Source organism: Labeo rohita, chromosome 23 (assembly GCF_022985175.1).
Source record: "Labeo rohita strain BAU-BD-2019 chromosome 23, IGBB_LRoh.1.0, whole genome shotgun sequence".
NCBI classification, from domain to species: domain Eukaryota; kingdom Metazoa; phylum Chordata; class Actinopteri; order Cypriniformes; family Cyprinidae; genus Labeo; species Labeo rohita.
In genome coordinates, this window is record NC_066891.1 from 22,398,091 (window position 1) to 22,425,881 (window position 27,791).

The 27,791-nt window shown below is 37.6% G+C and overlaps 1 protein-coding gene across 2 annotated transcripts in view; it reads right to left on the minus strand.

Moving 5' to 3' along the window:
- Positions 1 to 27,791, minus strand: part of soga1 (suppressor of glucose, autophagy associated 1) — a 67,197-nt gene that overhangs the window by 12,791 nt on the left and 26,615 nt on the right. Inside the window, exons 4-10 of one of the 2 annotated variants that reach the window (XM_051096364.1) lie at positions 13,830 to 13,892; positions 10,756 to 12,069; positions 7,377 to 7,505; positions 4,907 to 5,032; positions 4,565 to 4,795; positions 3,787 to 3,933; positions 3,502 to 3,669 (exon numbers count right to left, since the gene is read on the minus strand). In XM_051096364.1, the coding sequence (XP_050952321.1) occupies positions 3,502 to 3,669; positions 3,787 to 3,933; positions 4,565 to 4,795; positions 4,907 to 5,032; positions 7,377 to 7,505; positions 10,756 to 12,069; positions 13,830 to 13,892 (2,178 nt within the window). Of the gene's footprint in view, positions 1 to 3,501; positions 3,673 to 3,786; positions 3,934 to 4,564; positions 4,796 to 4,906; positions 5,033 to 7,376; positions 7,506 to 10,755; positions 12,070 to 13,829; positions 13,893 to 27,791 lie in introns of both variants that reach the window. The other variant, XM_051096363.1, reaches the window with a different exon arrangement.

The window sequence follows — 27,791 nt, forward strand, 5'->3', positions numbered from 1 at the left end:
ACAGCGATTTGTCATGCCACTTTAAAGAGCATCAAAATGGCGTTTATTGTTTGAATTTTGTTATTGTCAAATTTGTAAGCTGAAACTTTGTTTTATATCAGACGTAAAAAAAAATCACAATGTTTATTATGATTTTTAGATGGTATGCAGTCTACAGATAATGTTTAATGAAGTTTTGTTTATGCATCAACTGAAAACAGCAAAGAATAAAAATCTTGATCCATCAAAATGAATATCTAATAAAAACGTCAACATAGCCCTGGCGTCTACTAGCTGACAGGTTTACCTGTTGTAGATTATCCACATTGAATGCATGAAATAGATACTGACAGTCAAAATGTGACATTTTCCATCATTGTCAAACTTCATTGCATCACTACTTCATTCCATTTGTGACCCTGGACCACAAAACCAGTCTTAGGGGACAATTTTTTAAAATTGAGATTTATACATCATCTGAAAGCTAATAAATAAGCTTTCCATTGTTAGGATAGGACAATATACAAATAGGCCAAAATACAACTATCTGAAAAATCTGGAATCTGAGGGTGCAAAAAAAATCTAAATTTTAAGAAAGTCGCCTTTAAAGTTGTCCAAATGAAGTTCTTAGCAATGCATATTACTAATCAAAAATTAAGTTTTGATATATTTACGGTAGAAAATGTACAAAATATCTTCATTGAAAATGATCTTTACTTAATATCCTAATGACTTTTGGCATAAAAGAAAAATCGATCATTTTGACCCATACAATGTATGTTTGGCTACTGCTACGAATATACCCGTGCTACTTATGACTGGTTTTGTGGTTCAGCGTCACATATTTGTTTCTCATCTGTAGTCCTCATCTGTAGTTTATCAGACTGATTCACAAACTGTGTCCTCTTCCTCCCCCAACTCATTAATTAAGCTATTAAGAAGACTGCAGTCATGAATGCATCTCAGAGCAAAGATATTAAACTCATCCTTCACCATCATGCCCAGAAACAAGCCTATGAGCACACACACTCCCTCTCGCCCCCCCAGTGAAATGCCACATTGCTGCTGACACACTGCAGATGGCTCACAGCTCTCTTCCCAGACTACCGCTCCATGTCCTAACCAACACCAGATCAAATAACAAAATTACAGGCCACATCCAACAACTTTTCAGCCTGTGTGACAGCAAACTGATCGCAATAAATGTATCTGGCTTTAGTGTTCAAAAGCTCTTCTGCCAGAGGTTTCCAGAATGAATCTCCCAAGAGGAATTACTGTAATCTGTGTATGTTAAATCAATGACAATGGCCCTGAGTGCAGGAGTTAAATTATCCACTGAGATCAATGCTAAAGTAATTACTTTACACCTACAGTGCAAAGCACCTATAAAATGATTCACCTCTATGGACTCTTTCAGATTTTATTGTGTTACAAGCCACAACGTATTTAACAGAGAATTTTCACACTCGACAAAGTACTACATACTGTCTCTGCACAGTACTTCTTTGAATCAAACAGAAAATGACTTCATGAATAAAATATTGTGCTGTAAATCTATAATAGGAGCATCCTTGAAAGAGAGATTACAGATATTTAAAGATATCTTTTTTTGGCCATATATTAGTTAAGTTTTGTTCAAAGAAAACAAAAATAATGACTTTCTTGAACAATTTCTTCTCTTCTGCGTCAGTCTTCATAGAGAGTCATTGTACTCTCATGTTTTCTTTGCGCACAAAAAATATTCTCGTAGCTTCATAAAATAACTGTTGAACCACTGATGTCTCATGGACTGTTCTAACAATGTCCTTATTACCTTTTTGGGCCTTAAAGGAGAAGTCCACTTCTAAAACGAAGATTCACATATAATGTACTCACCCCCTTGTCATCCAAGATGTTCATGTCTTTCTTTCTTCAGTCGTAAAGAAATTATGTTTTTGAGGAAAACATTTCTGCATTTTTTCTCCATATAATGGACTACCATGGTGCCCCAGATTTTGAACTTCCAAAAACCAGTTTAAATGCGTCTTCAAACGATCCCAAATGCGGTTGTAAGCGATCCCAGCCAAAGAAGAAGGGTCTTATCTAACAAAATAATCTGTCAATTCCATTTAAAAAATACAATTTAAATACTTTTTAATCTCAAACGCTCGTCTTGCCTTTCTCTCCCTGAACTCTGTGTATTCTGGCTCAGGACAGTTAGGGTATGTCGAAAAACTCCAATCGTATTTTCTCCCTCAACTTCAAAAATAATTTCAAAATCATCCTACATCACTGCAGAAGTACCGACCCAGTCTTTGCAACGTGAACATGCAAAGAAGATCAAACACCCTTAACAAAAAAGGTAAAACAGCAATATAGGATGATTTCGAAGTTGAGGGAGAACATGAGATGGGAGTTTTTTTCGACATACCCTAACGGTCATGAACCGGAACAAAAACAGTCCAAGCAGAGTAAGACAAGATGAGTGTTTGGCATTAAAAAGTATGTAAATTGTATTTTTTTAAATGAAAATCACCGATCGTTTCGCTAGATAAGACCCTTCTTCCTCAGTTGGAAATGTTTACAACCACATTTGGGATCGTTTGAAGCCGCATTTAAACTGCATTTTGGAAGTTCAAAATTGGGGCACCATATCAGTCCATTATATGAAGAAAAATGCTGAAATGTTTTCCTCAAAAAACATAATTTCTTTACGACTGAAGAAAGAAAGACATAAACATCTTGGATAACAAGGGGGTGAGTAAATTATTTGTAAATTGCTGTTCTGGAAGTGGACTTCTCTTTTAAACGTGGTAATTGTGTTGCTGTCTATGCAGGATCAGAAACCCCTTGGATTTCATTAAAAATATCTTAATTTGTGTTCCAAAGATGATGGTGATGGATGACGGTGAATAATTAATGACAGAATTTAAATTTTTGGGTGAACTATCCCTTTAAGTTTACATTAATTGTCCACAATCCTGCTGGCATAGATTGATCTATGCATGCCATTTACTGTTGGCTACAGGAATATATTGATTTAAAAGTCACTTTATGCTTTAATGACAAAGTTTCAAACTGCAAAGCAGGGAACAAACTGTATTTTCAGACATTTACAATGTAAAATGAAAACATCACGTTCTTTAGGAACAAATCTTGGCACTTGAATTATAGTAAAGACAAGTTATAAATTCAGCCAGGTGAAGCTGAGGTCCAACATTTACTCCCTGTCCTAACAGTTAAGTTGTCTGATCAGTGTTGCCAAGTCTGCGGTTTTCCCGCAGAATCGGGCCACTTTAACACTGTTGCCATGGGTTGAACTGACCCCAGTAACATCATATTTAGCCCCTAAAATGTGAATTTACCAGGGGAACCCTGAAAAGAAATGTGTGTTTTATCCCCCAGAATGCAACTTTTAACAGGGGACCCCCACTCGAAATGCAATTGGGCTAGTTTTAGGCTAGTTTTGAGTAGCATTTGGAGTTTTGTTGTGAAAACCTGGCAACCCTGTGTCTGATCCATCTGGACCGTCCTGCGACTCACCTGAGTGATGATGCTCTTGAGTTCCATCCGTTCAACTTCCCATGATGCTTTAGCACGGGCAAACTGCTGCGTTAACTCCTGTGAACTCTGGCGCTCCTCGCGCAGCTCAGCGCTCAGGTCCTGTAGCGCCACCTTCAAGTCTGAGAGAGTACTGCCGAATCCACTAGGCTGCTGAGGGCAACAGGATATTGAATTTAAGTTATATTTACATAGCCATGAAGCCTTGACTATAATGAAATCCAAATGTAAAGCATGTTGGTGTCCTGCATAAGTTTTTTAAACCACCTGTGGGGAGCTTTTCTCTGCCAGGCTGTGCTCTTTGGGTGTAGGATTGAGTGGCTGCTCCTCAGCAGCTGACATCTTGTTGTCTCCATAGTGGGAAGACAGGCCATCTTCCTCAAGCAGGATACGGAGATCTTTCACACTGTTAACCTGGAAAAACATATCAGGACTTCAGTGATATATACAAAGTACACTACGATTCAAAATGTTTGCTATTGGTAAGATTTTGTATGCATTTATTTGCTTAAAATGCAGTAATATTGTGTAATATTATTACAGTTTAATTAGTTTCCTGTTTTAATTTATTTTAAAATGTAATTTATTCCTAAATTTTCAGCATCATTACTCCAGTCTTCAGTGTCACATGATTCTTCAGAAATCATTCTAATATGCTGATTCGCTGTTCAAGAAACATTCCTTATTATTGGTTCTGAAACAGTTCTGTGTTTCTGTGGAAACCTTGACACATTTTTAAGGATTTTTTGATCAATAAAAAGTTTAAAAGAACTGCATTTAATTGAAAGTTGAAACAGAAATCTCTTATAACATTATAAATGACTTTACTGATCAATTTTATTCACTAACCACCCACAATCCAGTTAATCAGGCTCCAAATGTGAAGGAATTGTGCAATGCTGATTGCACTCCGACTTTGTGAGCATGTTTGAACTGTTTGCCAATTTGCATAATTCCTTCAATGAATCAGGTGATAAAACAATGCAAACAGAATGTGCACATACACCTGCATTCAGCATGCACAATTCATTCCTAGTGAATTCACCTCTAGGATATCCTTGCTCTCGGTGTCAAGTTTCTTGCCGAGTCTCCACTGTTTGAGCAGCCAGCGCAGCTTGAGGCTGATGAGGAGCAGGCTCTCTTTGAGCTGCTGAGACTCCTGCACCAGCAGGTTTCTCTCCTGACTCCACAGCTTCTGCTGTAGGCGCGTCTGTAGACTCAGACTCTGCAGCTGGAAGTCCCGGCGGAGGAGAGCCTTCTGATGCTCCTCCTGAAGCTAGAAGGAGACATTAAAATTAAGAACTTGAGAAGAACGATGTCTGGATGCAGGTCTGTCACCAGATTTTAGGGTTAAGGTTTCACTTTATGAAGTGTTCAGTGTTTGCACCTGAGAGATTTTATGCGTGTCGTGGTGGCGTGCCTGTCTCTCCTGTGACAGCGCTTCTTGCGCTCCCTGAGCTTTCTCTCTCGCCTCAGACAACAGAGCGTGCAGCTCGCCAACCTGCTCTGTCAGCTAGAGAACAACATGAAAACAGAGAGAAAGAGAGAGAATGCAAGTAATTGGTAAATGCTGTAGCTGCACAACATTTGTAATACAAATAACTGGAACAAATGGCAAAACTTGCTGCCTTGTACACCAAATGTCAAAATGTTTCTGTGCTACAGTGGAAAAAAAATAATCACATCAAATTAGATTCAAATCTTGTCTGATCATGATATCAGGTTTGCAGAAGACACAGTCTGTATTATTTGTAGGCTGCCCCCTAATAGTCGACGAGAAGAGGCTTGGTTGACCAGAATTTTATTAGTCGCTTAATTGCAGAAAATAAATCCACAGGAAGTTGCGAAGTCACGCAGTCCGTGACGGACAAATCGTTAACGGCCGGTCTATGTGGTAATATAGTACATCAAGCAGGACATCCAAATGCTCACCTATCATTCATCGACTTCAAATATGCCTTTTCATCTAAAATATGTACTATGTAAGTAGTAGCAACTTTACATGGCAGCTCAATCTAATGTTAACCTGGAAAAATGTCCGCTATTGAAGTGTCTGTGCGGAGTGTGAAAGATGAACAGTAGCATGCTCACTGCATGACAGATGGAGGCGCCGGTGCGGTCACTTGCTCTTAAAATGCTCCATCATTTTTGGTCATACAGATAAGAGTAATACATCTTTTGAATCTGTGAGACTCTGTGTTTATTTGTGTGCACTCGCAATAACAACGAAACGTTGTGCTTTTGTAAAATATAGAAAGCAAACAGCATACGCTTTCTGCCGCCTCGACCTCTGTGAACTTGAGCGCGTCACTTCAAAACGCTTTTTTTTCTTGCCTTACAGACATGAAAAATATATCTATAGAGAGTGAAATGTATTTTTAAATGAACCAATTCAAACAGAAAACTAATATTCTCAGACTATGTAATCCATATGAAACATGCATACAGGCGCATCACTTTTGCGGAGATGACGAGTGTCGCAAATTCATCTTTTAAGACGGAAACAAAGAAAGCACTAGTTTATCAGTGCGTGCGCTTGAGCGCTTAGGCAATTAAAGACTCATTATTATGATTTATATGGTTTATAAATAGTGCGACTAATAGTTGACTAATGCTTAAAATGAATGAGTAGTCGACCAGAAAAATCTTCAATCAAGGGCAGCCCTATCTTTCTGTATGACAGTAGATTAGAACAAAGCCTAGTATAGTCAAAAACATATATTTTCTTACAGATTTTGTCTTGATAAGTAGTTGTGGTGTTTAAATGGGATAGATTTAAAGCACTGCTGCTAAAAATAAGTCAGCAACAGGCATACACTTGCAGATGGGTGTCTTTGGCTGCTTTTAAGACCTTTGCGTCACAATCGTGTTAAGTTAAAAATACACTAACTTGTTTCTCGAGACCCCTGTGTTCTACTTAAGAACTTATATAAAGCCCTCTAAGAAACACTTCCGATGAGGGTTAGGTGAGAAAACCAGTCTAAACATACAGGTCTTTTTTTAGTTTTGCATCCCCAGTCTGTTTCTACTCTAGCAACATCCGTTTAACATTAAATCAGCCCTCTCTAAATTTCAAAATATGACATCAGAGCTTGGGCACAACATTGCAGTTGTCTCTTTTTCTTTGTGAAAATCACATTTGCTCGTTGGTGGAAGTGGTGGGTGATAAATTGTTTGGGTGGAAACTGTTGATGGCTGGAGGTTTCTCTGGAATGCTGCAAGGGCGTTTGGCACAGCGTGTGGGACACCAAATCACATAATGCGCTTTTTTATGATTTAAAGCTAGGCATAGTGGAATATTTTTAATCGTGATGTCAAAGCTTTAAACTGTCCTCAATTTAAATAATGCATTTCTCAGGAGATATTTATGAAGTCTTGTGCACACTTAACATATCACTGGCCTTCCAAACTGCACCAAATTTACCAGAAACAATAAAGAAGTAGGCCTTAGCCTCAAAAGACATCCTGTACAAACACATCAGATTCTGTACTGAGGTAAATATAGTGTAACGTAAGAGCGTAGTGGGATTAGGGCAAAACTAAACTGCACTGGCAGAGAGAACTAAATTTGCTCATATCCCTGCATGGTGAACAGGTCTTGTTTTATTTATGAACACATGGGTATTTTTATATTTTAACCACATAAATATTCTTCAGAGCCTATAAATGTCCCATTTAATAGACTTTGCAGTCATTACCTAAACCCTAATTTCCAAATTCCCTCGGATTTGTGTGACCGTAGCCCAAGTCTTCTGAGCTTTTGAAATTTACCAATTATCAACAGCCAGTGTGCGTTCAATTGTAAGACACTAGCAGAAGTGAAAATGTTTTTGTGTGTGCATGTTTTAGTGCCTTACCAGATCCGAGTTTGTTTCCTTTAAGTCAGATTCCTCGTCTTTGTTGCTGTCTTTGTGGCTGTTGCTCTCCTCCTCTGCCTTGCACGGGTGAACTTTGACCTCACAGTCTGGCTGGTCTCTAGAGTCAGGCTGTTGCATGCATGCATGGGCAAGTTAATGAAGGAAAACAAAAAAACAACAATAAAAGACGAGCATGATAGAAGACGGACGAGATCAAGAGGATATGATGAAGAAATGGAGTGATGTAAGGACAGAATAGACACATTTAAACAAAATGACAAATGAATCATGGAAAAAAAGGCATAATGATAGCCATAAAACATCACCAGCAAATAAAAACTCACAAGACGATGAAAAGTATGTATAGGAAAAACAGTTTGGTCATTGTGGTATAAGACAAAATGGCAAAAAGAAACAAAACAACAAGGAGTGAAAGCATCATCTTTGGTTTGAGGAGGAGGAGGAAACGGGAAATGGGGTAGAGGGAAACAAAGGAATCATAAAGAGAGGGAGAAGAAGGAGAAGAAAAACAAAGGAAGAAATGTAGCAGCGACCACAGGTCATGGTGCCCATGCAGTGAGGAAAAAGAGGGAGAGAAGGAGGATAGGAAGAGTCTGGATTGGATCTCAAGAGTTGGGCCTCTAATGGAGCCTAAATGAATGCCTGTTAGATTATTCCAAATGTGTCTGTCTAATACAAAAGTGTTGTATTGGACTCCACTAATTATCTTTAGATGAGCAAAACAGTTGAAACAGTCTTGAAAATGTCTTTATGTTCCACAGACAAAATAAACTTATGCAGGTTTTGTATGACATAAAGATGAGCAAATACTTAGTGACTTTTCATTTTTAGGTGACCTGTTTATTTAAAGGGTTAGTTTACCCAAAAGTGAAAATTAGCCCATTAGTTACTTACCCTACAGGCATCCTAGGTGTATGACTCCCTTCTTTCAGACGAATCCAATCAGAGTTATATTAAAAATCATCCTGGCATTTCCAAGCTTTATCATTGCATGGGCGGGTTTTTCTCCTCATCAGTCCAAAACAAGTCCAATAAAGTGCATCCATCCAAAAAGTGCCTCACACGGCGCTGGTAGCTAAAAATAAAGGCCTCTTTTAGCGAATCGATGCATTTTTGTAAGAAAAATATCCATATTTAAAACATAAAAATCACTTTAATGTAGCTTGTGCCAGCTGGTCAAATCCGGAAGCAGCTCCAGGCGGATTACGTAATGTTGCGCATGCGCCACGCAGAAGTGATGAACGCAAACGCATCATGGAGAGATCAAAACAAAACAACGGTCAGAAATCACAACTTCAAAACGAGGGTTCGTAAAAGGAAATGTCGGAGGATTTCGATTCCGATTTTTTACTTTGCTAAAGTAAGGAAACTTTATTTCCTGTGCTCCTGTAAACGAATGCTGGTTTTCACGAGACTCACCAATGCATGCGTAACCCCGACGACCTACGTCATCCACCCGGAGCTGCTTCCAGGTACGACAAGCAGTGCAGGCTAGATTAAAGTGATTATTCCGTTTTAGATATGGATATTTTTCTTACAAAAAGGCACTTTTTATTATGGAAGGATGCACTTTATTTGACTTGTTTTGGACTGGTGATGAGAAACACCCACCCATGCAATAATAAAGCTTGGAAATGCCAGGATAATTTTTAATATAACTCCGAATGGATTCGTCTGAAAAGAGGAAGTCATATACACCTATGATGTCTGGAGAGTGAGTAAATTATGGACTACTTTTCATTTTTGAGTGAACTAACCCTTTAAAGTCCATGTAAAGAAATATTGAATATGTGTTCTGAGTTTGTCACACACAGAAAAATGTGTTAACCACCCAGACAAATTTGAATTCTGAAAAAAAAAAAAAAACGCCTGCGTAGCCTAACAAGCACTCAAGCGCACACATAAAGCTTGCCACACACAGTGCTCAGATCTCCTAATCTGAGAATATTTGTTTTCCATTTGAATTGGTTCCTTAGAAAGTAGACATTTTGCTCTCTATAGATATATTTTTCATGTCTGTAAGGCAAGTATACACAGAGTTTCAGTTCATTTTTTTCTTGTTATTGTGAGTGCACAGAAATAAACAGAGTCTTTACAGATTTGAAAGATGTATGAACTCTTATCTGTATGACCAAAAATGACAGAGTATTTTAAGTCCAGCTGACCGCACCGGTGCCTCCATGTGTCATGCAGTAAGCGTTCTGCTATTCAGCTTCCACACTCCACACAAACACTTGAATGGTGCACATATTTATACGTTAACATTAGATTGAGTGGCCATGTAAAGTTGCTGCTACTTATATATTTAAATCATATTTAAGATTATTTGGATATCCTGCACCATGTACTGTATTACCACATAGACCAGCCATTAACAATCTATCAGTTACAAACTGCGTGACCTTGCCATTTTGTATGGATTTTTTTTTCCGCAACTAAGTGACTAATAAAATTTTGGTCGAGCGAGCTTCTTCTCATCAACTAACGGTTAGTCGACTATTAAGGGGGCAGCCCTACAACCAGGTAATATGCATTTACGTGACGAAGGCATAGCTCACTAGTAAATTGTAGGCTGTAGTAACTAGCGGTAATGACAGTAATTTGGAATTAAGCAGCTGACCCACTGATGATAATGCGCTCTAGTTATGACACATCATCAAGACATAATTTCAGGCCTGCCAAAAAATCCTGAATGCAAAAATGGTGAATAACTGTTTAACAGTCTAACTCCACAATTTAGTACAACATAGTTGTTAATAAACAACACAGTATTTCTAACATGTTTTCAGCAACATTTTTTTAACAAGAATGAATTTAGAAACAATTCTCTGAATTGCCGTTATACAGACTTTAAGAGGCTAAGCTATTATCTTTCTTTGGAAATATCTATGAATATCAAATAATGATTTTACACTTATTAGCTAACATGCATGGATTAGCCAGTTTATTATGATAGCTTGAATAGTAAGGTCAAAATGCACTTGAAACAGACAAGTGTAAACTCTACAAGTTATACTAGTAAACATACAAACAAACTTATACTGTTAGGTATCATTTGAAAATAGACATAAATATACCAATAAGTGGATTCTTCAATCGAAATGAAAACTTTCACAGATCAGTTCGTAATGGTGATCTACTCCATTAGAGGCCTAAATGCTATCCACTATGAGGCCTTATAATGCGCTACAAGCATGCATTGTTATAGTGGTTGGCAAACCTTTCTAAGGCAAACTCAATGATCTAATCAAGCAAAGCAACAAAAAGAAAAATTGCTGGTAAAAACAGACAAAACTCCAAGCAAAAAGAAAAGAATAAAGATGCAAGGGAATATTTGTCTAAGAGATTTTGTGCATACCTTCTGTTGGGTCGTGTTCTGGTTGAACTGAGCATCTGCAGGGCATGAGCAGTTTGCTGCAGGGTCTTCCGCCTCCGACAACAGGGGCATCAGGGACATCCCTTCCACACGCTCCCTCTCTGGTGGCTGCCCCAGGGCATCCACCCTCTCACTGAGGGCCTGTAGCTGAGCCTGGAGGGACTGCAGTCTGCCATGCAGGGCCTCCACCAGGGGCAGCGTGGAGTTTTCGGTCTGGCTCTTCTCAAGCAGAACCGGTTCTGCAGACTCATTTGTCGTAATCTTACGATAGACACCATCTGGTGAGATACAAGATGGGTCAGGTGATGTCAGAAGCTGAATGGCTGAGGTAACAAGTTGCGCCTGGTCACGGATAGCGAGAAGGTCTTTTATGCTGAGGCACTGAGCTGTATGAGTGTGACTTGTTCCTGAAACTTTCAGATTCTTCTCCTCCAGAATATCGTTCTGTTCATCGCCAACCGGGCCTTCGCGATGCGCCTGGCTGGGGATACACTCAGCCGAGTCCCCTGCTTCAGCATCGGTCTCCAGCGCTGGACGTGTGGAGCCCTGGTTGGAAGCCAAGTCACACCGTTGAAGGTTAGACAGAAGTACACGGTTCTCATACTGGAGCTTTTTTACTTTGCCATTCAGCTCTGCGATCTGAAGCCTGGCAGCATGTAGTTCTTTGTGGCTGGCTTCGTTTAGTTCAGATCCTCCATCTTCAGAACCACCAAGAATGATTGTGGGTGAAGTGATGGTTGTGGATGAAGGCGGCTCTATCTCAGTGACAGCGGGAAGCTCGGACTTGTAGTGATTGAGCTCGTTCATCAAGAGCTTGTTCTGCTCTTCCATTTCTATCAGGGAGCGCCGAAGCAGATCCGCCTCTTCTTCCACAAACTGTAGGTGGCGCTGTAGCTCCATCACATTCTCAGATGTGGAAAGCAACAGCTGATTTCCGACTCCACCCGTGATGCCGACTCCACCCGGAGAATCTTGGATCTTCATGTCGTCCATTTCGGCACGAAGGCCGCGGTTCTCCACCTCCAACTCTACGATCCGTCGGCTTAGAAGGTTCGCCTCCTCTTCCACCAGTTTTAGATGGACTTTGACCTCAGCCTCTCGGGTGTGAGGAGAATCAGCAACCTCCTCAACAGTAAGTGAGGCATCAACCTCTCCGTATAAAGAACGATACTTTGCCAGTTCCTCCCTCATGGCCTCATTGTCTTTGACCATCTTGGTGAGTTTCTTGCACATGAGAGCTGACTCCTCCTTGGCGAAGTGAAGCTGGCACTTTAGGTCTGAACTGTCCTCTGGAGGCTGGAGAGGAACATTTGCAGAGACCAAACAACTGTTAGCTGCTTCAATATTGAACAGAATGCTAACCCTTTATATCCCTCTTCCACCACCACAGTGCTGAGATTGCTAAACTTGCTGATCTTGAACCAAAAACTAAAAGCCAGTGGCTAAGGTGGGGTAATGTCCTCAGCACATAAAGACAAAGACTTGATGCCTCATGTTTTCTTTAGTCAGGTTATGTATTGACACAGTTGTGTTGTGGCTTTTCGCACCACTGCAGTGAAAAGGGAGTATAACAAAATAACATTTCGAGCAGAAAACAGCTTCTCAGGATCTCTTTTGCGATAAATGCATTTGATCTGTACAGTGATATCTAAACCAAGACCACTTTGTAGAAGCTGATCAAGAATATAGACCACAACCTTAATGGTCTTAAAGGGATAGTTCACCCAAAAATGAAAATTCTGTTATTAATTATTCACCCTCATGTCATTCCAAACCCTTAGTTTATCTTCAAAACACAAAGTAAAGGGGTCCTATTATGCTCTTTTACAAAGTCTTGATTTTGTTTTGGGGGTGTACTAGAACACACTCTCATGCTTGGTGGTTGCATTATTTGACGCATTATTTTTTAACATAATTTACATTATTACAGTACCTTTCTCTCCAGCCTGACACAAATGGCTTGATTAGTTCCGGGTTTAATAAAGGCCCGCCTTCCGAAAAATAAACTGTGATGTGATTGGTTAGCTGTCCCAGTATGTTATAATTAAGGATATATTAAGGTATAGTTGACGCTACAGTAGTGATGGGTCCTATCTTCAGCCTGCGAGATCGATTGTCTCTCTTTGGAGTGGACTTTGAGATTTGTAACTTTGTAGATATTTTTTATGCCCAAACACACACACTGGCTAAAATTCAAAAAGTGGTCGGCACTGATAGCCTTGTTGGCAGCACGCCGACATACAGCGTTGATGCGCTCCGTGCATCCTGTGTTCGAATCCTGACTCGAGGACCTGTCCCGATCCCCCCCCCACCTCTGTCTCCTACTTCACTTCCTGTCAATTCTTATCTGTCCTGTCACAATGAAGGCAAAAACTCATAATAGGACCCCATAAAAATATATATTTTAATGAAATCCGAGAGCTTTCTGACCCTGCATAGAATGCAACACAACTACAATGTTGAAGGCTCAGAAAGGTAGTAAGGACATCATTAAATAGTCCATGTGACATCAGTGGTTCAACTGTAATTTTATGAGGCTACAAGATTACTTTTTATGCGCAAAGAAAAGTTCTTCTGAACGCTCGTCGTAGGCTGACATGGAAAAGATTTAATTGTTGAATAAAGTTGATATTTTTGTTTTCTTTGCACACAAAAAGTGTTCTTGTATCTTCATAACAATACGGTTGAACAACTGATGTCACATGGACTATTTTAACAATGTTCTTACTACCTTTCTGGGTCTTGAACATGTCAGTTGCGTTGCTGTCTATGCAGTGCCAGAAAGCTCTCATACTTCATCAAAAATATCTTAATTTGTGTTCCAAAGATGAACGAAGGTCTTACGGGTTTGAAATCACATGAGGGTGAGTAATGACTGAATTGTCATTTTTGGGTGAACTGTCCCTTTAAGAAATAATAGAACAATGACAATGAACATTTTAAAAGTACAGTCTGATGTCAATGCTGTACTTAACCAGTCCTTTTTCAGATCACAATAACATCACAATATATGCAAACTAAGTTATTAAATGTATTGTAGTATTAGTGTGTATTACCTGAGGCGATGCTTTTTTATCAGGTTTGTTGTTTGGTCTGGCACCTCTCTTCTTCAAAGAGTTCTAGAGAGAAAAGATGATAAATTAATTTAAAATGTGTAAAAACATGAATGAGTAACTCCTGTTATCCCCTCCCCTCTCCTCCCCAGCCACTGCTCATCCACTGTGATATCACACCATCACTTCTATCTCTCTCTTTGTGATATTTTCACTTATAAATCATAATTTGGCAGCAAACCAGAATAGAATTAAACTGATACACATCACAGCATGAGGTGCTTCATTGTTTCCATGAAATAAAAAACTTCTTCACTGCAGGAAATAGAGATAGGAGGAGGAGAGAGAGCTATCAGATACATTATAAAACAAATAGTTGGAAGTCTTGAATGCTGATTAGGTAGTACACGGTTTCAGCTGTGATAAAGTACAGCACGGTCTCTCGTACGTTACTGTGTAAAATAAACAGGAATGGGTGAATACTGACAGACTGCTGCGTAAAATCCAATTTTCACTTCCTGTTGTATATGGCCTGACAGAATGGCACAGGTTAATAGCAATGCAGCTCTTAATGGCACTAAGCTTCATTAAAATCAATGGATTTGTGCTGAAAGAAGAAAGAAGGAAGAATATGAAAGCATTGAGTTAGCAGTGTATCGACCATTTTTGTGCCCCTGTTTATTTTAATTTAATGTGGTTTGCTGAGTCTGTGGAAAAGAAGTTGGAACATAATGAGATTATAGCAACGTCATTTATTCCACCACTAACTCCCACAAGGCCTGAACATGTAAAGGCTGTACAGTGTGTATATACATGCTGTGTAATGGGGCTTTCTTCTGTGCATGGCTCCTCCAGCACAAACACACTCACTCACAGTCACTATAGTGACTGAGTGTTTCCTGCTCTTGCACTCCACAAAGTCATGATAAAATTCCTTACTTGCCAGGCTGATGCAATTTTGCCTTTCTAATGCAATGGATGTGTTTCCCAAACAGAGTTTCTTTCTTTTTGACACGCAAACTTTCACAATTTCACAAGCATACATAAAGTAAAAATTGGCCAATAACTTTATGACAGTAACTGACATAACAAACAGTTTAAACTGGAGTCGCATGGATATAAGTAACATGCACAATTCTAAGTCAGTACAAACTGGCTACTAATGAAAACATCTTTCATGACTCATGTTTCTTTGAACAGTGGAAGATTTACTGTCCAAATTTATCTAGGGTGTGCAAATAAGGTTTTTTTACCCCTTCCAGAAGTCATGTGGCAACATGAACATGGAATATTCCTCGCATTAAGCAACCAACATTAAAATATGTGGAACAAAATCAAAATACGAGCAGTTTTAACATTGTGATGATACTTTCACCATTGAACAGATAAATAATCCCACTGTATAGGAACTGAAATATATTTTAAACAGAAGTAATTCAAAATAATTTAATGTAACCAAAATTTCATACCTGTGGCACTGGCTGGTGTGGCAAAACATTAATTTTGGGCAGGTTATAGACTAACTACCAGATTTTTTTCACGTGATGGGAATAACTAAATAATAATCTGTTCAAATACTGATCACTTCTGGTTTAAATGCTGGAAAATCAAGATGAAAATAAAGTAACAAAGAGATATTTTCATTTACATTGTGACGTACATCTGAGTGGAACAGATTATTGAAAAACTAGACTTTGTAGACAAACTTTAAGTGGGCATGAAAAAGTCTTGTCTGAAAGTTTTAAATAGTTTAAAGATTTTAGAGATATACAGACACATATTCATTCAGACAGTAGATAATGCATTTTGTTTTTGCTGTTTGTTGTTTCAGGCCATATAGTTTTAATACTACAATGTTTCTATCATCATTACCATGTTTTAGCACAATTAACATATTCTTAGATTGTTTCTAGCATGATTAACATATTATGTTTTTAACATGATTAGCATGTTGTTAGCATGTTGCTATCATGATTAACATGCTAGCATGGTTTTGCACGATTATCATGTTGCCAGCATGTTACTAACATAACATGTTAACATATGATGAGCCTGTTGTTAGCCTGATTAGCGTGTTTCTAGCATGTTGTTAGCATATTTTTAAGCATTTTTAACGCTTCCAACATGTTGTTAGCATTTGTAACATGATTAGCATGTTGTTAACATGTTTCAACATGTTTTATTACATTGCAGCATGTTTTAACAAATTGATAACATGATCTTAACATGTATGGCATGTTTAAAAATATTGCCAACATGATTGATTAGCATTTTGCTAGTATGTTTATAACATTAGCATGTTGTTAACATGTTACTGGCATGTTTTCATCATCATCAGCATGTTGCTAGAATGTTAATAATGAATGGCATGTTGCTAATGTTTTAGCACGATTAACGTGTTCCTAGCTGGTTTTTAACATGTTGTTAGCATGTTTTTAACATGATAAGCATGTTGCTAACATGTTGATAGCCTGTTTTTATCACAATTAACATGTTGCTGTCATGTTTCTAGTGTGATTACCATGTTGTTAACATGTTGCTATCATGTTTTTAACACGATTAGCATGTGGTTAACATGTTGTTAGCTTGTTTCTAGCATGATTAACATGTTGTTGGCATGGTTTGGCACGATTAGCATGTTGGCAGCATGTTACTAACATAACACGTTAATGTGATAACCCTATTGTTAGCATGTTTCTAGCATGTTGTTAGCATTGTTTTTAACATTATTAACATGCTTCCAATATGTTGTTAGCATTTGTAACATGACTGACATGTTGCTAGCATGTTTCTAACATGCTACTGGCATGTTTTCAGCATTATTAGCATGTTGCTAGAATGTTTCTAGCATCATTAGCATGTTTAACATGGTTTTAACATGATTAGCATGTTGCTAACAAAACATGTTAATATGATAAGCCTGTTGTTAGCATGATTAGCATGTTCCTAGCTTGTTTTTAACATGATTGACGTTATCATGTTTCTAGTGTGATTACCATGTTGTTAGCATGTTGCTATCGTGTTTTTAACATGATTAGCATGTTGTTAACATGTTGTTAGCTTGTTTCTAGCATGATTAACATATTGCTAGCATGTCTTAGCATGATTAGCATGTTGCCAGCATGTTACTAGCATGATGAACATATTAACATGTTTCTAACAAAATAAGCATGTTGTTAGCATGATTAGCACTATTAACATGCTCCTAGCACGTTGTTAGCATTTTAGCATGATTAACATGTTGCTAGCATGTTTTTAGCATTGCTTATATGGTGTTTGCATGTTACAGCTAAAACCAGCTGATTCATTAGAAAAACAAGTCAAAACCCAGCTAAAACCAGTTGATTTTATGCCTGGCAAACTCAGCAGCACTGGCAGGTGTGGCAAAACATTCATTTTAGACCGGTTACGGACTAACTTCCAGATTTTTTTTTTTTCACATGATGGAAATAAAAATAAAACAATACCCTGTTCAAAAATGTATCACTTCTGGTCTAAATGCTGCAACTACATGCCAAGATGAAGAAATAAGGTAGCAAGAGATCTTTTCATTTGCAGTTGCATTCAAAAGTGGAGGCAGATGAATGTGGGCTTGCAGGAGCGGCTTTAAGAGAATTAAATGTTTTCACTTGACGGTCCAGTTATGACATTTTGATTATACATCACTATTTTAAAAAAATGTAAATGTATACATGGATGAATTGCTAACAATAAGACCTATAACATCATCATTGCATAATTTTGTACTGCTAGCACATGTTAAAACTCCCAATCCAAGTAGTTTGTCATCTGATCACTGAATTGCTTATCAGTTACCTGAATTTCAACACCACGAAACCTAATGCAGGTACGGAAATCTGAGAACAAGCACGCACACACACACACACACACACACACACACAGGTCTATTCAGCCGTGCACTGATCTTGTGCCTGCTTGATTTATTCTTATGAAACACTCATTCTCCAACACAGGATATAAGGAATAAGATGATGTCATTTTACAGTCAGGGATGAAGAAAGAGTGTCACTATATTAAACAAATCCCATCCACCCTGAAGTAACAATGGAGAACCCATTTATATCTGTCTCTCTAATTTCACCTGCTCATTTGACTGAATTATGAAGACTTGAGTTAGTGGAGTGTGTGAAACTGAGAGGTTCTCTAAGTCACGCTCTACTTCACACACTTTTCCCTTCAAAATTCAATGAATGTTGCGTAAGAGACACTGTGAGACATGAGGCCAGATAGAGAACTGAACTGAATTCTTTCCTCCATTTAGACGGGGGACATCATTAGGATTTAAATTCTATCTATGCTTTGAGAAAATTTGAGTCTTTGTGTCAAGGGACATTTAAATAGGTCTTTAAAAAAAACTCTTGTCTTGTGTGACAATCACAGCACTTTAACATGACCATGTCAAAAGGTATCACTGAATGGAAGTGTTAGTTATTTGCCTGTGCTCTCTGCCATCTCCAGAGGTTTGTGTAATCCTCTACATCCCAAATGACTTCAGAGAGAGAATCACACTTCATTTCCTTTTATAAAAATAGAAGGTGACAAAGACAGAAAGCTGGGAGGAGAGACACATTGGTAAAGATGTGGATGGATTATCTATTTTGAGAATTGAAAATAATGCCATGACAAACAGAAAAACAGCTGATCAGGAGAGCATTGAGTTCACTGCACGAATAATGAAAATAACACCAAAATTCATAGTATTGCTTTTCAAATCATGTTTTTTCAGCAAAACTGATTATATTAAATATGTGCTATGTGTTTCAGAGTGAAGCACTGTGTTCATTTACACGTGAACAGCTCACAATCTGGTGTTTTCAGTATCTCAGTTGCTCACCAAAACTCATGTCTAATAAAAAATTATTTTATAATCATATTGATATATAATCACAATTTTGGACCAAATTTTGTAGCCCCACAATCAAGCAAAAATGCATTATAAATAGAAAATAAAAACTGATCAGAAATTAGATTTTTCAGTTGCTTGGATTACTAAACCAGAATACCAAATCCCCAAAATGGAAGTAATAAGCAACAATTTTTCTCCAAAAAATGAAAATAACCCCATGATTTACTCACCTTCAAACCATTCTAGGTGTATATAACTTTCTTTTTTCAGACAAATACAATTAGTTATACTAGAAAATGCCCTGGCTCTTACAAGCCTTATAATGGCAGTGAATGGCTGTTGAGATTTTGAAGTCCAATAAAATGCATTCATCCATCATAAAAAGTACTCCACATGACTCTGGGGGTTAATAAAGGCCTTCTGAAGCAAATCGATGTGTTTGTGCAAGAAAAATATCTGTATTTTAAACTTTATAAACTGTAACCTCTAACTGTCATACCAGTGTTCCAGCGCATGATGTTTTTTCTTACAAAAATAAAGTGATTCACTTCAGAAGGCCTGTATGAACCCTCCAGAGCTGTGTGGAGTACTTTTTATGATGGGTGGATGCACTTTATTGGATTTCAAAAAATCAACACCCATTCACTGCTATTATAAGCCTTGGAAAAGCCAGGACATTTTTTAATATAACTCTGATTGCATTCGTCTGAAAGAAGAAAGTCATAAACACCTAGGATGGCTTGAGGGTGAATATTTTTGGGTGAACTATCCCTTTAAATATCTGGAGAGTCAATTGCAGACAATTTTACATAAAACTGGATTAAAAATGCAAAGTAATTTACATTTTCAACTGAATGCTACAACAAACAAAACATCTTGTGACAACAATTCATTGTAGTATGCCAAATAGTATACTACTGTGTGAAGCGCTTGTCATCACAAATGCGTTCTGCTTCACATACTAATTAAAACAGTAGGCTGAATGGAGTGCACACTGCACACCACTCCATAAGCTGGACATAAGCAGAGAGAGAGGCCGTGGTAAATCCATTTTCGCATTGTATGTTTTTTCTCAATTCCCAGACCGCAGAGACACGAGTCCCCGACCGCTCCAGACTATAATGGGTTCCCATGACAACGGCTTTTGTGAGCAGTTCCCCCGTAGAGTTCAATGGAACAAATTGATGAATAAATGGGGGGAGGAAGTTGGAAGAGGGAAAACAGGAAATCACAACCTTTCAAATCCATTTGACATGAGGAGGCCCCTCTCCTCCTGCACAAACAAGTGCAGAAGATGACCATGCTTCCACAGCGTTCTCTGTTACTAAATGCACTAAAACACAAGTGTGCTAAAAGCCAGATCATTAGCATAGCATTTTTCATAAAGCAACTGAGAGCCTGCAGGTGCTGCGTGTTTCCCATACACAGTACAATTCCTCCGCACATGATTGGGAAATGAGATATTCTGTCGCTTTGATCTATGGTAACTGAATGTGTATTAGTTCACAACAGCAGGATGGCAGTGATAAACACTACGCCTTACACAAATAGCTAAGAAAATGTCTCTCCTCAAGCTCTCCTTAAATACATTTCCATTTTTATATCCAAAAGCTGCGCAGCTTTTCTGTCCACATTAAAGGGATACTTCACCCAAAATGCAAATTAACCCATGATTTACTCATCCTTAAGCCATACTAGGTGTATATGACTTTCTTCTTTCAGACGAATACATTCAGAGTCATATTAATAAATGACCTGCCTCTTCCAAGCTTTATAATGCCAGTGAATGGGTGTTGAGATTTTGAAGTCCAATAAAGTGCATCCATCCATCATAAAAAGTGCTCCGATAAGAATATGCTAGTCTCGTGAGAACCAAGTTTTGTTTACAGCAAAGGGCCAGTCTCCTCTTGGCTTGTATCGAAATCCTCTGACATTTTTCTTTACAAATCCTCATTTTGTTCTTCTAATTTGTGACCGGTGTTCTCTATTCTGCGCTTCTGCATTTGTCACCACGTTCTCCACTCTCTCGTAAACACGTATACAACAGTTAAGGTCTTTGCACACTTGTCCAAAATTTTTGCACGTTAAAAAATAAATATGACCTCACGTTGTCATTAACGTTTACACACTGCCTCCGTAACTTTTGTCCATCATAAAAAAATTCATATCAGGTTCGATTATCTGCATTTTCACATCCGTAGCAAGCAGTTTGATAGGAAAGGATGACAAATATGAGAAAAATAATAATAATTATTTGGACTCAGTCTGCAATGACTTTTAGCGGATGCTGGAGATTACAGTTTATTTTCTTACACAAATTCATTGATTCACTTTAGGAAACTTTTATTAACCCCTGAGAGTCGTGTGGAGTACTTTTCATGATGGATGGATGCACTTTATTGGACTTCAACATCTCAACAGCCATTCACTGCCATTTTAAAGCTTGGAAGAGCCAGGACATTTTTTAATATAACTGCAAATGTATTCATCTGAAAGAAGAAAGTCATATACACCTAGTATGGCTTAAGGGTGAGTAAATAATGGGATAAAATTTATTTTTGGGTGAACTATCCCTTTAACTTAAGGCAACTCAAGACCAGAATATGCTTTGACCTACTTCTGTCAATCCTTATACCCACATGCTGACATTTGAGATGATGAAAAGTATACTTTTCTAGTATTTTTACACTGTTAAATGTTAGCCAAGGTGTCTTGAAACAAAACTATGAATTTCATCATGATTTCATCATCTGTGATGCGTCAAATCAAACAGGCTATTTTGCGTACTGTACGTTTAAGACTTCAACATGTAAATGACCTCTGTTGTGATTGGCTAACCTCTATTTACATAGAGCATGAGTAAACATAAAATGTACAAAAGAGTAAGGAAAATCCTAGTTTAAATCCTAGTCTCTTTTAATTAAATCATTATGGAGCACATACACTTAAAATCACTCATACACACAGACACAGGTGCATGCAGCTCCTCTGCCAGCCAGGTTCTGCTGCTTGCATCTGTCAGCAAATCACTGTTGCCGTTTTACCAATGCGAACACAGTGTGTCACATATTGGGCTCGTCCTGTTCTTGGATTACTTATTCAGGATAAAGTTTTGGCATATTGTAGCATTTGCCTACAGCTTTCTCACACTCAAGAAGAGTAACATATGCTTCTGTCCACCCGTGAGCGGAACGGTTCTTTTTACATGCTTATCAGGCTGAGTGTTAATTAGAGCTGGGAAACACTTTTATAATTACACATGGCGCCCTGAGGCCCATGAGAGAAATGCAGATATGAGTGTCTGTAGGATACAGAATTGAGAAGTGATGAATGGAAATAATGTCACGTGATCCTTCTGAAATCAGTCTAATATGCTGATTTGGTACACAAGAAATATGTTCTTTATTCAACAGAACAGCGTTTATTTAAAATAGAAATCTTTTATAAGTATAGATGTCTTTACTGTCACTTTTGATTAATTTAATGCATCCTTGCTGAATAAAAGTATACACTTCTTTCAAAGGCAATTCTGTCATTAATACTTTCCCTCATGTCGTTCCAAAGCCTTAAGACTTTCGTTCATCTTCAGAACACAAATTAAGATATTTTTGATGAAATCCAACATCTTTCTAACCCTGCATAGAGTGTAACACAACTGACACATTCAAGGCCCAGAAAGGTAGTAAGGACATCATTAAATTAGTCCATGTGACATCAGTGGTTAATGTTATGAAGCTACAAGAATATGTTTTATGTGCAAAGAAAATAAAAATAACTTCTTTATTCATAATAACTTCCCTTACTACGTTTCTGGGCCTTGAACGTGTCAGTTGTGTTGCCGTCTATGCAGGGTCAGAAACCTCTCGGATTTCATAAAAATATCTTAACTTGTGTTCATAAGAGGCTCTTATGAGTTTGGAACAACATGAGGAAGAGTAATTAATGACCTATTTTAAATTTGGTGATCTATGCCTTTAACTGCACACAAAGTTTTGAATAGCAGTGTATATATATGTTCCTTATTCAGCACCTGCATCAGCACAGATGCACTGTAGAGCATGTAGAGCGCAGGCATAAAGGACACATAAAGGTCACGTGTTGAGGAACACTGTGTCCTTCCACCTCATTCTGTTACACCTCTACATGAACGCATTATTAATGGGGCTGTAGCATATGAAAAGGCCCGTTCTGCCCTTTCTTTCTTTTTGGCTTGTGAGAGTTTAATCTCTAAACAAAAATGGACACCTCCCTTTCTTTCTATTATCCCTTCGTTTTACCTCCTTCCTTGAGTGCACTCCAGTACAGCTGTTACCATGTATCAACAATTTCAACATTCAAATGGAAAAACTGAAGCTTTAATTAAAACACTGCAGATCTGATCAACCATCTCATGAATATAACAAGATGTAGACCTGTGAATTTCCAGCTGACAGTTTTCCATCACATAAAAGGTTGCATTTTGTGCCATTTGGTGAAGTTCAAAAGATTAATGATTGAGAAACAGAGAAGAAAGAGGTGGTGAATCACACCTGTACTGAGCAAGATGTAATTGCTCCCAGGTGTGGGCCAATCAAATCTAACCATAGCAGCCTGTTTCTCATTAACACCACCGACACAGCAATCAAAAGCAGTCACAGTTTGCCGTACATTGGGGAAATATCCCCCAAAAACACTGTCAGAAGATATCTTTATCTATAACTAGAGAAAATTGAAATAAAGATAACATTTCTTTCCATACATATTATAATCTTTACATTTTTCAGAAGTTTACATGCACCTTGCAGAATCAGCAAAATGTTAATTATTTGGGATCATACAAAGTGCATTTTTTATTTAGTATTGACCTGAATAAGATATTTCACATTAAAGATGTTTACATATTGTCCACAAGAGAAAATAATAGTTGAATTTACAAAAATGACCCCATTCAAAAGTTGACATACACTTGATTCTTAATACTGTGTTGTAGGGCTGTAGCTATCGATTATTTTAGTAATCGAGTATTCTACCGATTATTCCATCGATTAATTGAGTAATTGGATAAGTAAGAGCAATACTAAATATACAAGAGAAAATAAGATAGGTCTCTTAAAATAACTAATTTGTTTTCTTTTTAGAAAAAGTAACATTTTTATTGCTGAAATTACATACATTAATAACCATGAAAATATATAATATATAGATTCAGCCTGAAGGAGCTGGCCCCTTCATCTACGACCTGTCCTAGATACCACCAAAGCTTTGGATCGAGTATCTGTCCTCATTTCATACGTGAAAGACAGTACAACGTCATAACGGGAGCAAAACATTCAGCTCCCCACAGCCACATAAACTGCTCTTTGTCTTTTTATCTCACCCTCCCATTTAAAGGGAATTCAATCAGGGAGCCCATGCGCTCGTTAGAGAGAATAGCAAGCACTTGACGCTCATTAGCGTGTCAGGTTGCGAACCGCATGCGCTGTTGGCGGATGAAAACTCTCCAAACATTCCTCTCGTTGCTCACTTTGTTCTCCCATTTGTATTAAGAATGACATTTGGCATCCAGAGTCGGAGGCTGAATTTGGAGGAGGTTTTTGGAATCTGTGGAAAAGACTAAAATAGGTCAGATTCCTCAGTTTACAAGTATGAAAATATATGGATAAAATTTGTAGGTCTGTAGACATTTAAATGGTCTATTCTTCACTTTTGCATTAGCAGACAGACTGTACTTATCCCGAACTGAAACGTATCTCAGACTCAATTCAATTTTCTTTTCAATTTGCAGTAAATATATTAGAAGAACCTCTTAAACCCCAAGAGGCTATATGTGAAATCTGAGAGCGAGCAAATAATAGAAAGAAAGTCTGAGCTGGAGAAAATATGATGGACAAGTAACACACAACAGCACTATATTATAGGATATGAGAGGGAGGTCCTGGAGAAAGCCATCCATAAGCGTTCCCGTTCATCTCAATGGCAATCTCAATGGAAAAAAAAAAAAATCACACACAATTCTAGAGCCAGGCTGATTTAAGCCATGGATGCATCATGACATGGCTGAATGCACCACGAGAACACGCCACAGTCCAAAACACTAGTGACAATTTTGAGCCGTAAAGTCAAAAAACACTATAGAGAACGATACTATATGGGGTCACATGGTGTAGTTATGGCATACTAACAATGCTAACAAACCCCTTCAGGAGGCACCTTATATATTTTGTTTTTTAAAATGGTTTATCAACTTATCTCAAGCACGAAATTAGATCACTGACGCAGAGAAGTCATTGAATTGAGATCCGCATTGAAACAGCTACAGAGTTAATGATGGGTGAAGAAGACGGACAAATTGAAAAGTTCACATTAAGACATTCAGTTGATTTGCTATTAGAAAATGTTGCAGCACGCTACTGAAAAATCATTCTTAGATTATTGTAATGGTCAAGCATTTAGGTGGTCATTATGAAGCAACAGTCACTAACATACATATAAAATATAACATATATACAACATACATATAAACTAGATCATTTATCCAAGAGCTCTGTAATTAGATTGTGAGGCATTTAACGACTTGTTAATCAATGGCCTTTCTCTATTAATGAAGATAATGGTCTGTAGTAGATAAAACAACAAATACATTGCACTGTAATCAGTACTTGAATGGATTTGTTGTTAAACACCAGTGAACTGCATTGGCTGAACAAACTGAAGTATGAATTTAGTATGACAGCATGATGAATCAGTATGCACGCTGGTCTAAGGAGTTTAGTTGTATTGTAAATAAAGGCATGCAGTAAGTATACAAGTATACTGTGCACAAGCAAACAAACTAGGGGTAATACTGAATCCCACCACAATGCAATGTATTTGCAGCCTCAAAGTGGTTTTATTAATATTGGCAATAAAAATGCACAAAGGTGGCTGTAAAAATAAATCTGCATTGTTTATTCTTATGATCTTTCATTCAAACAATTTACAAAATTCTGATCTTTAATTGAAGTAAAACAATGAAATTGAGTTTAGAGAACACTTGACAAGAGATCAGAGACCATTCCTTTATTCAGAATCTCAACAGATCTTTCAGATGTCTTTTTCTCTTCAGTTCACCCCACTCATTTTCTACAGGAAAGATCCAACCACGACCAATCAGGTTAAGATTTTTATCTGCTGATATTTGATAGAATCCATGATGCCATATATCTAAGATGTCCAGGGCCTCCGGCAGAAAAATAGGTCCACAACATTAAAGATCCAGCAGTATATTTAACCGTGGGGCATGGGTTACTTTTGATACAAACCCAACTTGTTGGTTTGCTACCAAATCTATTTTTTTAGTTTCATCTGACCATAGAAGTCAGTCCTGTTTGAAGTTCCAGTCATGTCTGACAACTGAATATGCTGGAGTTTGTATTTAGATGAATGAGGAAACCCTCCTGAACAAAGTGGGGGTGATGTAGAGGCTGTTTGATAATTTTTTAGGCTTTATGACCTCAAGGCTCAGTTAATCTTTGCATTTTTCCAGCTGTGATCCTTGGTATTTGGCCACTCAAACTCTCCTCCTCACCAGATCTTTAGCTGATTTGAACTTCTTAATTATTGCCCTAATTGTGGAAATGCGGATATTCAGTGCTTTAGCTCTTTTCTTACAGCCACTTTCTATTTTGTGAAACTCAACATCAGAACTATATTCTGTGGTTTTACTCCTTGTGATGGATGATGAAGGGAATTTGGCCTTGTGTTCCTCAAATTTATTATGCTGTGGAACAGGAAATCATGGCTGGACAATTTCATGCTCCTAGTCACGCTGGAGTGCTAAATATGTAAATATGAATATTATACCTCAGAGATATTTTACTCATAAGAATTCAATAATTGTGGCCAACATTTATGCATTGGAGAAAAAAATTCATAATGTGAGTTTCACCCCACTTTCGATTGTTTTACTTCAGTGAAAGGTTAGAATTTTGTGATTTCTTTTTTTTTTTTTTTTTATGAAAAATCAAAAAGATAAATGATGCAAATTTATTTTAACAGCTGCCTTTCCTCATATTTTCCAAGGGTGCCAATATTTGTGGAGGGCACTGTATGTATAATGGCATGTGTCATGACATTATGCATTGTATTAAAAAAAAAACAAAAAAAAAACAAGTCATGCAATGTAGAAAAATAATCAAAACTGTTTTTAAAAATTATTACAATTAGTTTAATTTTAAGGTATATATCAAATAGATATGACCTTGTAAGGTAAATACTGCATAGATCCACTTTTTGCAATATATAAATTTAATTAAATGTACTGACATAAATTATCAGTCTGCATTTTTTTGTAAGTATGTATAAAATGTTAATAAATCAGATGGAATTTGCTCTGATTTTGAATTGCAGGATCACTTTCAGCTTTTCTTTCTGAATCATGTATATACTGTACAGTATGTAGTAAGGACTACAGTAATATTCTGTTTTAATAGAGCTGTAGTTTTTGCTGGCCATATGACCTCAGGTTATTGGTCTAGACAGATTACACTGATAGGGTGAGCAGGTGACCGGCCTGCAGTAATAAAGCCATTTTACTGTAGAGAATCGCTGAAAGTGTAATTCTGATGTGATTAAGTGATCAATCTCACTCTCTGTTCAACTTCTCAAGCCATTATATCTAAAACAGAAGATCCTAACTACAATCACGCTTCACACGCACAGCGCTTCTCCAAAAGCAATTTAGGAGCTTTGTCTGTAATGAACCCATCACATTTTAAGATGACTCATAAATCTATATTTAAACCACAGGATTCCCATTTTCGAACGTGCTAAAATAATACGAGTCTGCAGATTCCAACAAGCCATAATGAATAACTCTTTAACAGATCAGTGAGGTGTACAGACGCAGATGAATATTGATAGTTAGTCTTGTGCAAAGGCATTGAAGCGAAGACTGTTATCCATGCTCTATATAAATCAATGCAGCAAAGTGCATGCGCATGCTTTTCCATAGCACTCAGTGTAAAGATTGTTGGCTGACCTAGATGAGGTTCACGGGACGTGGAGTTCCCAAGAGCCTAAATGTGAGGAGACATGTCTTACATAAGATCTATCTCACACTCAAATCAAAGCCACAGCTT